General features: G+C 36.0%; 1 protein-coding gene across 1 annotated transcript in view; it reads left to right on the top strand.

The window, feature by feature from the left end:
- The window catches only part of LOC111045521, a 138955-nt gene that overhangs the window by 82480 nt on the left and 44449 nt on the right, over nt 1-12026 (top strand). The window contains exon 9 of the mRNA XM_039441172.1: nt 3489-3675. Coding sequence (XP_039297106.1) covers nt 3489-3675 — 187 coding nt within the window. The remainder of the gene's footprint in view (nt 1-3488; nt 3676-12026) is intronic.

The raw sequence follows: 12026 nt of genomic DNA, 5'->3' as shown, positions 1-12026 counted from the left end.
GAACAGCTGCTTACCATTCAGTCCATAGGCTGGTTGGAGCTCTCTTAGTCGTTCAATAAAACTAGGAGAATGATTTCCTCTATTGAAAGAAATTTCCCAGCTTCTCACCTTATCACAGACTGCTTCTGGGTCCATAGGTGGGTTAGCTGCATGAAGATCAAACTGTTTCACCTCTTTTCTAGGCTATAGGATATCTTGTTCATGGTTCCTCTTTCCTGACACTGCATGTCTTAATGCTGGGAGGCTCATTGAAATCCTTTTGTGCTGGTTTACCAGAATTTTTCTCATCTCTGCTAATTTTCCAGAAGACCTTATCCCTCAATCAGCTAATAGGTTCACACCTTCCTCTTTAGAGAGTTTCTAGATCCATGACACTTTTGGATCACTTGAATAATCTTGTTTCTGAGCACCATTATCTACATTTGGTATATCATCAACTGGCCAATCATTGCTGGCTGCTCCGTTTACACTCATGTTTAGTTCCTGTGTCTCACTCTCACTGCCTTTCACCCCGTTGGATGCCAATTCATTACATTGATTAGTACCTTTACTACTCATACGTGAATAAATCTCAGGTGTTGCTCCTAGACGACTAGCAGCAGTCAGGGAATGTTCATAGATCCATGACACTTTTGGATCATGATAAGAAAACAAAGATATTGTCAAATTTCACTAAAAATTTATTAAAAACTTTAAAACAGGACCATTGTTTCACGTAGTTAACCAATGCATCATCAGCTGTACTGATGCATTGGTTAATGCATTGGTTAACTATGTGAAACCTTGGTTCTGTTCTAAAGTTCTTAATACATTTTTAGTGAAATTTGACAATATCTTTGTTTTCTTGTTATGGAGAGATTTCACAACATCACCATCAATTCTACTACTTTTGGATCACTTGAATGATCTTGTTCCTGAGCACCATTATCTACATTTGGTATATCATCAACTGGAAAATCATAGCTGGCTGCTCCATCTACACTAATGTTTAGTTTATGTGTCTCACTCTCACTGCCTCTTGCCCCATGTTGGGCGCCAATTCATTACATTGATTAGTTCCTTTACTACTCATATGTGAATAAGTCCTAGGTTTTGCTCCTAGATGACTAGCAGCAGATGGGGAATGGCGGGGGAGTTAGGAGGTAATGGAATGTTCTTGACACAGGGTACTCGTTTCATCTGAAACTTTGGTGGGGGAGCTATGATGATTCTTAAGCCCCAATAATTCTGTTGATATATGGTATTCTTGTGTCTGAGAAACCCAGTTAGTCTACCCTTCTGGGTGAAAGGAAGGATAGGCCGTAACTCAACACTGCCCCTTGTAGGAGAGGAAGGATAGGCCTAAACTTAACACTGCCTCTTCTGGGTAAAAGGAAGGATAGGCTGTAACTTAACACTGCCTCTTGTAGGAGAGGAAGGAAGGATAGGCCGTAACTTAACACTGCCCCTTGTAGGAGAGGAAGGATAGGCCGTAACTTAACACTGCCCCTTGTAGGAGAGGAAGGATAGGCCGTAACTCAACACTGCCCTTTTTAGGTAGAAGGGAGGATAGGCTGTAACTTAACACTGCCCCTTGTAGGAGAGGAAGGATAGGCCGTAACTCAACACTGCCCCTTTTAGGTAGAAGGGAGGATAGGCTGTAACTTAACACCGCCCCTTTTAGGTGGAAGGAAGGGAAGGCCGTAACTTGACACTGCCCCTTGTAGGAGAGAAAGGATAGGCCGTAACTCAACACTGCCCCTTTCAGGTAAAAGGAAGGATAGGTCGTAACTCATCATTGCCCTTTGTAGGAGAGAAAGGATAGGCTGTAACTTAACACTGCCTCTTCTGGGTAAAAGGAAGGATAGGCAGTGACTTCACGATGCCCCTTGTTGGAGAGAAAGGATAGGTCATAACTTAACAGTGCCCCTTTCTGGTAGAAGGAAGGATAGGCTGAAGCTTTACACTGCCCCTTGTAGGAGAGGAAGGATAGGCCATAACTCAACACTGCCCCTTTTAGATGAAAGGAAGGATATGCTGTAACTGAACACTGCCCCTTGTAGGAGAGGAAGGTGGGTGCCATATGCATCATGGGAACGTCACAAACAAATCTGAATGAGATCTGCTTTGGAATTTTGAAACTCCTCATGCACTACAAAGAAAATGGTGATGAATTCCTCAATTCAATAGTTATTGGCGATGAAACCTGGATTTCTTATCACATGCCAGAAAGAAAATGGCAGTCATGTGAATGGCGTCATCCTCAGTCACCAATGAAACCAAAAAAGATCAAGCCACTGCAGTTCGGAAGGAAATTGATGGCCATGGTATTTTGGGATCGATTTGGCATTATATTGATCGACTTTATGCCACGCGACTGTAAATGCAGAATATTACTGTGAAACACTCTTCAAGTTACAGTGTGCCATTCAGAATCGCTGCTGCAGACGACTCACTGATGGCATCATACTGTTGCACGATAATGCTCGCCCACATGTGGCTGGTAAGACGCTCGATTTACTGAACAGATTTGGATGGGAAATTTTCAGTCACTCACCCTACAGTCCAGATTTAGCACCTTCAGATTACCATTCGTTTGGCAAATTGAATGAATTTTTGGGAGGTAAGCAATTCGCTGGTGATGACAATCTTAAAGATGCCTTGAATCAATGGCTGAATAAACCAGCGGCAGAAGAATATAACAAGAGTATATTAAATCTAGTGAATTGCTATGACAAATGTCTTAATTCATATGGCGACTATGTAGAGCACTAATGTAAGTTGTGTATTTCATTCTGTATCACTTTGTTTGAACATTTTTTTTTAATGATTCTTTTACAACAAAACGGTCTTTACTTTTGAGATAACCCTCGTACTTTGTTTACAGAACTACTAGTTATCATTGAACAAAATTTCCATCAGTTTCTCTGGCAAAATGACTTTCAATTGGCAAGGTATGAGTGATTTGGAGATTTATTCAAAAATGCTGGAGACTCCAATGCAAATATGGATTATCCTGATAAGAAATTTTAATGTTCTCATTTGAATCAATCTTTTTCAAATAAGTGAAATTCTAACATTTGTACAATTTATTTCTCAAAGGGACAGCAAGGCTGTCACGAAATTAACTACAGATGGAAATCAATGAAAAATTGCATTTTTCCAAATGATGATGATAAATGTGTGATAATAATAATTATTATTATTATATGAGAACCCAAATTAAATGCTGTGAATCACAGCTAGTAATTTTCTGGGTGATTCACAGCATTCATTTTCGATTTTCGTTTAGTAATAATTATCCACTAAATTGATTCATTTTTTTCTAGTATTCAAAAGATAATTATTCATGAACTCTAATTTTTAAATAATTTCAAACCTGATCAATACCTGGACTGAAAATTTCAAGTGGATTATTTGTCTCCATTATAGAGTTCCTCCAGTGGTGTTGGAATTGGTAAGACTGAATTCTGAAGAAGAGATTCAATTTGGCTATACATTTTTTCAAGGTGCACGCCCGGCTCCAGTTTCTATTGGATGAGAATAATAAGACCATATTTTGAAATATTCCAAGATGGGAAAAGTTTGGTCAATAATAGTATGGAAATTAATTATGCAAAGACCAAAGAATATCTTGGAGATTGTATTAATCAAAAGTGGACTTGTATAAAAACTGGAGACACAACAGCAGAGAAGGTCAGTGAAACATTTCAAAATTATCAATTCGATTCATAAATAATTACACCAATCAAATAACCAGTGGAGCTTGCTAGATTCTCATACTTTCAGGAACATATTGTTGTGGGTTTCTACACTGATAACACATTTGAAGTGATTCATACTGTTCAGCTCTATTACTTAAAGTAAATCATAACACAGAACTGGACACAAATATAGAATGATAACTACCTAATCAATCAGGGAGTTCACACTCAGATATTATGATATTTGAAAATAAAAGTTCACACTCAAAAATAAACGTTCAAAAGATTGCCTCAAACAATAATAACATTCCACTTCTGACACCAATTGTTGCGCATATCTGCACTAATAAAACACTTGAAGCTATTAGACGATGAAACACTAGACACAGCTATAGACTGATGAACTACCTAATGAATTACACAGAAATATCACAAGCATACATTAAGTCACTAACAAGTATGAATAGTTGTATAAGGATACCTGTCACCAAGAATATTAACTGTATGAACAACTGCAGAAGTCTATACAACTCTAACACTTGTCTGTCACAATGAGAAGTAACAAACGATTCCACTGTAGTTCCTCAACTGACTAAAACCAGCTGCAACACACCATTCTATATAACAGTAGAACACTCTAGAAGGGTATAGATGTGGCAAATGTGTCTATCACTGTCTATGATGTCTATCACAGCACATGTAAGAAGACCAATATTGCAGTGCATGGAGATCAGTAGTATGAAAAGGAGAAGTCTGGTACAATGAAGGTGCACCTAACCTAACCTAGTAAAACCCAACCCAACCTAACCTTACCAAATCCAACCTATCCTAACCATGGTCGAGGTCATGTCAAGGTCAAGGTCAAGGTCAAGGTCAAGGTCGAGGTAAAGGTCGAGGTCAAGGTCGAAGTCAAGATCAAGGTCAAGATCAAGGTCAAGATCAAGGTCAACACTTTAAAACTTCAAGAAAAGAAAAATTGAAAAAAATGAAATTCAACAATAAATAACAAATTAAATAAAAATTGATGAAAATGAATAATAAAAAAATCAGAAGACCCCTCACCCACTTGGGAAGCATATAAATAGTGTGTAGAACAGTTGAGGAGCATCAGTTGCAGTGTTTTGATCAGCAGAGAGTGCGGGAGTCTGTGACAGTGTTTTTTCATCATTTGTCAGGGTGTGTGTTAGTGTGTTTATAGTTTTCCATACTTGTTTATCACACTTGTAAAATTTTTTTGCTGTTGCTGATGTCATTATTGTTGCTGTTTGTTGTTGTTGTTGTTGTTTGTTTGAGCACACAGCTATACGGCTGCCTAAGCCTCTGTATTATCAAACACCCAGCAGTGCCACAACACCACAATTCTTTTGTATGATACATCATCAGTGACAGTAACAGAGGTTGGTAAGTACTCAAGTTAAGTCTATCAGATTTATTGGTTCTTGCTATATGATGAATATGTTGAATGAATTTTCAAAGCAGTTAGCTATATTGAGTTGTCCATACTAAGATGGTAGGTTATGTAGATCAATTGACACATTTGGGGGAAGTTGCTCTGCATATCAGGCTCTCACTCATTCCTACAATACACAGAGATGTCAACAGTGTAGAGAATATAGAGTGATAACCCATTGTTCTCTCACTTACTTTCAAAGAAGGATTGAATTTGTAGGTGATTATGTTAGAGAAATCCCAGCAGCATCAATTATTGTTGAAGCTGAAATTTTGTACTCGAAACTACCAATAATGCAGATATGGCAAAGTTGTCCATTGCAGTCAGTTGATTGAACAGGCTATGGAGAGGATATGGCTCAAGCAAACCTTTACGATGCAGTTGTGACATACCGGACAGTAAGCTTCAACATTTGCATTATGTTGGAAGAGAACAATTTATTAATATGTATCACCATTTGTAACAGAGTTATAATTTTTTGTAAATATTGGGGGCTCCACCACTTCTCAGATAGGAAGAAGAGTAACAAAGGAGATACATAGCTGAAGATGGTAGAGCAGATATTTTGAAGAGATAAAAAGAAGAAACCATTCTAAGAAATACAAAATTTATTGGTTTACAATATTTAAAAAAAAAAAATATTTTGAAATGTATAAGTTGAAAGTTATATGTATAGTTGAAGTTATCTTTAGGCTATGAAGAAAAGGGAAACAGATTATCATCGAACAAGTCTCAATTATCTTATTTAAAAATGAGTTTCTATATATTTCAATTTGATTAATTTTTTTAAACTGTTTAGGTACAGTATTCAATATTTTGAGGATTTTCCTCTTGGTTTGAATTCTCTACATATGATTTATCATTTCAAAATTCCAATGAAAAAGAAAAAAAACATGACATTATAACTAATAAAATGATGAATAATTAATTGAGTATGATACCAATCCCCTTTATGTTGACCATCTCGTCAGCTTGGCTGGAAGGTGAGGTCTAGAGGAAGGTTTTATAAAAATCATGTAGGAATTTAATAAGTCTCAATCCATCAATAACTTCAAACCAATAATCCTAAACTTTGAATGGAGAAAAAGTGGAAAAATTATACTATTGTATTTAAAATTACTTGGAATATAAGTTTACTGGGAAAAAATTAATTAGGCTTTGAATCTAAACTGCACTGGATTCCAAGTTCAATGAAGAAAATTATTGTCCAACTAGAAGAATTATATGAGAAATTCAACAAAAATTAAAACAATACATATCTACTATAAACCTGAAATTGAAAGATTATGGTTAAGATTACAGATTTTACAAATTGAATGAGAGAATCACCATTGCCAAATCATATATAAAAACAGAGTTCATGATGATGAATAGGCATTGTCCTGTCACACTTCTTTGTAATTGCTTAGCAAGCTTTTGAAGGTTGAAGGTGGCGAGGGAGTGAAATTATTTCTCTTCTTCATCCGTCACTATGAAGAAGGTCGAGGGGGGTTGATTCAGGTCTGTGGGGGTGTTCCAATTGCCGTCGTGGTGATTGTGGAGGGGGGTAGGTTCCTCTCGCACCGCCAGAATCTTGATGGACAAGGCCGAAGATCCTCCTGCTCGGACAATTGTGTGAGGGACAAGGGAGGGAATTTTCTTTGCCGTTGTTGTTAGAGATGGACTAGGGGGGGAATATTTTCTTCCACTCCTCCAGCACTGCCGTACATGTTGGTCAAGGGGAATAGAAAATTCCCATCGTTTGGTCAGGGGGGAGTGAGGGAATTTTCTTCTGGTGATGTCTGACGGTCGTATTGACAGGGGGGGGGGGGTTCCTCCTCTAGGTCACGGCTCCGCTATTGTTTATGAATGACCAACCGCAAAGGTAGACTGCAATGTAGACCTTGTACATGTCGCAAGTTCAGCGGTTTTCAAGTCAATGAATTCGGCCGTTATTGCAGTCTATCTGATGGATAGGAATACTATTTTTATTTACATGAAAAACTAATTGTCATTACTATTCCCATGTGGAAAAATAATACTGTACATCAGTTACATTTCAGCCAATCATAGAAAGAAAACAAATATACACTCATTTGATTGAATATGCATATCAATTTCATAATCTATATAACTAGTATAGTGCCAGCTGCTTCCGGGAATGATCCTAAAAAAAAAATTTGTACATATCCTATAGTAGAATTATTCATAACATCTAAGGAATAATATTAATGAATTCTATTTTGCTCTTATCTTATTCCGCTTCTGGTGGAATGATCTTGAGAGAAATTACTATACACATTCTATTCTAGAATTTTAAAGACTTCTAAAAGAAAAATAAATTCACATTGCATATCATAATGTCCTAACCCATAAATTACAAATCTCAATATATTATGATCATATCACTGAGCTTTTACTTCTTTATAAATCGGGATAGTTTACTCTAAGTAATTAACTGACTCCCTTAAATGATATTTTTTCAATCTCTGTATGTGTATTATTTCGGGAGAAGGTTTCCCCTTACGATTAGTAATCATATCAACATTTTGAGGACTTATTTGTTTGACTACCGTGAAGGGACCTTTATATGGATTGTTCAGCTTTGTGCATAAATCAGGCTGTGTTTGAGGGTATTGGATTGAAACCTTATCACCTTCATGGAATTGGATTTGTTTTATTTTCTTATCGAAATTTTCTTCCTGTTGTGCTTGAGCATTACTTGATATTTCTGGCAGGGAATTTCTGATTTCCAGAAGATTCTTCAGAACTTGAGCCCTTCCAGTATCGATAGGTGCGGCCGGTAGGATTGCTATGTCCAGATAGCTGAGAGGGTGGAATTCTATGAAGCAAGTAGAAGGGTAAATAGCCTAACGATGCTTGTTCTGCTGTGTTATAAGCAAAACATACATGACAAATATTCAAGTGCCAATTATTCTGCTTGTCATTAGAATAGCATCTTAGCATATTCATTAGGGTGGAATTATATCTTTCAGTCACTCCCTGTGTACTTGGCATATAGGGGGACCCAAATTTTTGAGATATTTCTAATGAGAGACACAGCTGTTTCAAGAGTTCTGACGTGGAATCCGTCCCATTGTCTGAATGAATGGTTCGGGGTAATCCATGAAGGGATGCAAAATTCAAAATGAATTTTGCTGTATTTTTGGCATCTATAGTCGTTGTTGGTTCACAATATGCGAAACGAGTCATGCGATCGAGTGCTACAAAAATATATTTGTATCTTCCACCCGAAAGTGACAGTGGTCACATGCATCAATGTATATAGTGTCGAATGGTTGACTTGTTATAGGGATGGGTTTTAATGGACCACCCTGTTTTCCCTCACTTTTTTTAGCTACTTGGCAAGTGGGGCATGTTTTCACATATTCTATTACATCTTGCCGAATTGTCGGCCAATGGTATTTCGGTGTTATTTTCGACAAGATATTATGTATATCAAGATGTCCACCAAATGTTATATCGTTATGTTATTGGCCAAAGTATTTTTGAAATCAAAGTGGTAGGGATTGCAAGTTTCAAATGAACGACATTTTGATACAACTGTTTGAAATATAGAATATCATCCTTCAAAACATAATTTCGTGATTTTCTTGCAGTTATTAGGTTTGCTCTATCGAGATCTGGAAGCACAAAATAAATTCTGCCTAGAAATTCATCTTGTTTTTGCAACAGCCCAATATTCACACTTTCGATAGCATTTATGTTTTGCCATTCTGGCTCGATTGTTTTGTCAATCGGAGCTCTGGAAAGTGCATCAACTAAGAGTAAGGACTTTCCTGGTTTATAAACTATGTCGAAATTGTACTGGGCTATCTTACCTGCTAATCCAGCCAGTCTTGAATTTGGCTCTCTAATATTTTTGTTATATTGCAGAGAAGCATGGTCGGTATGAACAGTGAAATAGTAATTTATTATCAGCGATCTGAAGCGATTGATACAGTATGTAACTGCTAACATTTCGAGATGTGATGCAGGCCAGTTTTCTTCTGAATTAGTGAGATGCCTTGAAACATATGCAACTGGTTTTATAACACCGTCAAAATCTTTTTGTGCAAGGCAACCAGCTATTCGAATAGCGCATGCATCTGTTATGATATACGTCCCTTTGTCATCATTATAATCAATATAGCATCAATATAGGTTTTTTAATCAAACAGTTTCTCAGATCTTCAAATGCTTTTTGGTAAACTTCTGTCCACTCGAATTTCATGTCTTTTTATGTCAACGGATAAGCTCGTTTTGATAGGCTGGGTATGAACTTCCTGTTATAAGAAGTTGCTCCTAGAAATCGCTTTAGTTCAGTTAGGTTTTTTGGGACTGGTAATTCCAGTATGGCTTCTACGTTTTCCGGTAGTGAAGATATTCCTTCTTTAGAAACCATGTGTCCAAGTACTTTCAAAGATTTAAAGCAAATTTTTGATTTGTCCGGATGAGTTTTAGATTAATTTCTCTAAGCCTACTGAAAACGTTTTTTATATTATCAATATGCTCTTCTATTGTTGATAACATAATATACAAGTCATCTATGTATATTAATACACTTTTATACAGAATGTCTGAGAAAATATGAGTTATTCCTCTTTGAAAAGCAGCTGGAGAGATCGCTAACCCCATTAGTACTTTACGAAATTGATAAAGCCCATCTGGAGTGTTGAAAGCTGTTAAGTACCTAGAATTTTCATCCATTGACATCGAATAGAAAGCTGATGTCAAATCGAGGGTAGATGAGAAATTTGCTGTGCTAAGTGATTCCAGAACGGTTGTTGGATTGGGAATTGGGTATTTATCATGGATTATTTTAGAATTCAATGTTTTGTAATTTACCACCATCCTCAGGTTATTATCTCTATTCCTAAATAAGAAGGCTGGTGAAGCGTAATTTGACCTCGCTTTCTCAATTACATTTGCCTTCAATAAACCATCAATCATGTCATTCATTTCAGAGCGTTCTGATGCTGCTTATTTGAATGGTGGTGAGAACACAGTTGTATTGTCTGCTAAATTTATATGTACAGCCGGGAGTTTGGATTCAGGAATATCATATTTGTCTTTGGAGAAATCATCAGCATATTCAGTTATTAGCTGGGATATTTGTTTGTATGGTGTTTTACCAATATTTTTATTGACATCAATTTTCTTATTGTCATGTATTATAATATCGGGATACTCTTTATCATTTGATGGTTGTTGTACATTTATTTGGTTACTCTTTTTTACTTCCAAGTATTCTGTTCCTTGGATTGATTCTTTGTATGATTTTAGTTTTATATTTCCCAATTGGGCTACAATTCTGAGAGTCAAAGGCCTTGAAGAAAAATTATAAGCAATGAATTCAAGTGAAGTGTCTGTAGCTTTAGTGAAAGAGATTTATTTTGCATTTATTCAAGTAATGCGGATTTGGTGTGAACAGATAATTACTGCAATTCAGGATTTCAGCATTGTTCTCCACAAACACAGCAATCTGTTGATTAGGTTTTAATGGAATATTGTTTTTCAAAACAATAGGTATCTCTTTGATCGTCCCATGGGATTTTTTTTCCATTTCTGTTGAATGCTCGGAAAAACTTGTCTCAGAGCCTCCACCGATTTCTATTCCTGCTTCCAGTTCAACGAATTCTTCTGAGATATTTGAAATCTGAAATTATTTTATGATTTGAAAGTTGTCAACCTCATCGGATAATGCGTGAGAGTAAATGGTTTTGCATAGCAAGGTATTCTTTGGTGTGAAAAATTGTGAGCTACTCTCGTGAGAGTTTTTCCACATTGCAATTTCTTTTGTCCCTAAGGGATGAATTCTCATGTCAGTATCTAGAATGAAACGTTGAGTTATCATAATATGATTGACATTGTACTCTTTTCATCCAATTGCTATCCATGGGAATGGATACTCTCTCATTGAGTTTTATCTCGTGGGAACTGTATTTGATATCAATTCCATTTTTTAAGAAGAATTTATTTTCTACCTGTAAATCTACTGACAGTTTTTCAACTATGTAGCATTCTTGTTCATATGCGATATTTTCTATTGAAAATTTTACTATTGCATTTCCATAAAATGAAATTTTTTTCCCATTGGCTGCATACAGTGCAACATCCAGATTATCAATTATTTCTCCTTCTGGAACTAAGTCTTTCTTAGGAAGACAGACATTTGAGTCTGGATTCATCAAAATACTTATTTGTTTATCCTTTGATTTACCAACAATTTCTAATGCTGATCCTACAGTATTGCATTGTGACTCTATTGGTACTAATTTGTCTGAAGGTTCAGGTGGCAAGGGGGGTGATTTTGTAATGATAGCGAGCTTTTCTTCTATCAACAAGAAAGCATTTGGCTCATCATCTGTAGTTGATAACGGTCGTTTTCCATCTAAGCACTTTTTAATACTTATTGATTTTTGTTTTCTAGTTTTGCAATATCGTTATGCTCTGAAAACCCCTCTATTGTCCTAAATGTTATCAAATAGTAAAGTATATTGATTGAATAATTATCCAATCAATAGGAATTGGGTTGTCATTCCATTATGAAAACTAAATTGTTGGTATTTTTCCATATAATTATGTGAAATGCTTTTCGAGGCTGGGAGAGTTTTTCTCAATAGAAGAATTTTGTATGCTAGATTTTCAGCTTCTTGATAGTTATGATTAAATGAATTTGTATAATGGTATATTTTTCCGGTTCTGTTATCGCTTATTATTAACAAATAGCTATCCTTCAAGTTCTCATTGTTTGTAATTTTTGCAGGTTTTTTGAAAACAAATAACCAACATCAAGATTATCTTCTTGGATCATTTCACTCAGGTTTTTGTTAGTACTCGTTAAAAGACTAAATGTATTTGGAGTATTGAAAACTTGAAACTCAGTTAATATAGGAAAAGCATAATCATCT

This window comes from Nilaparvata lugens, chromosome 14 (assembly GCF_014356525.2).
Source record: "Nilaparvata lugens isolate BPH chromosome 14, ASM1435652v1, whole genome shotgun sequence".
Lineage (NCBI taxonomy): Eukaryota > Metazoa > Arthropoda > Insecta > Hemiptera > Delphacidae > Nilaparvata > Nilaparvata lugens.
Note: the sequence above shows the minus strand (reverse complement) of the source record. Positions and strands in the feature narration are given on the sequence as shown.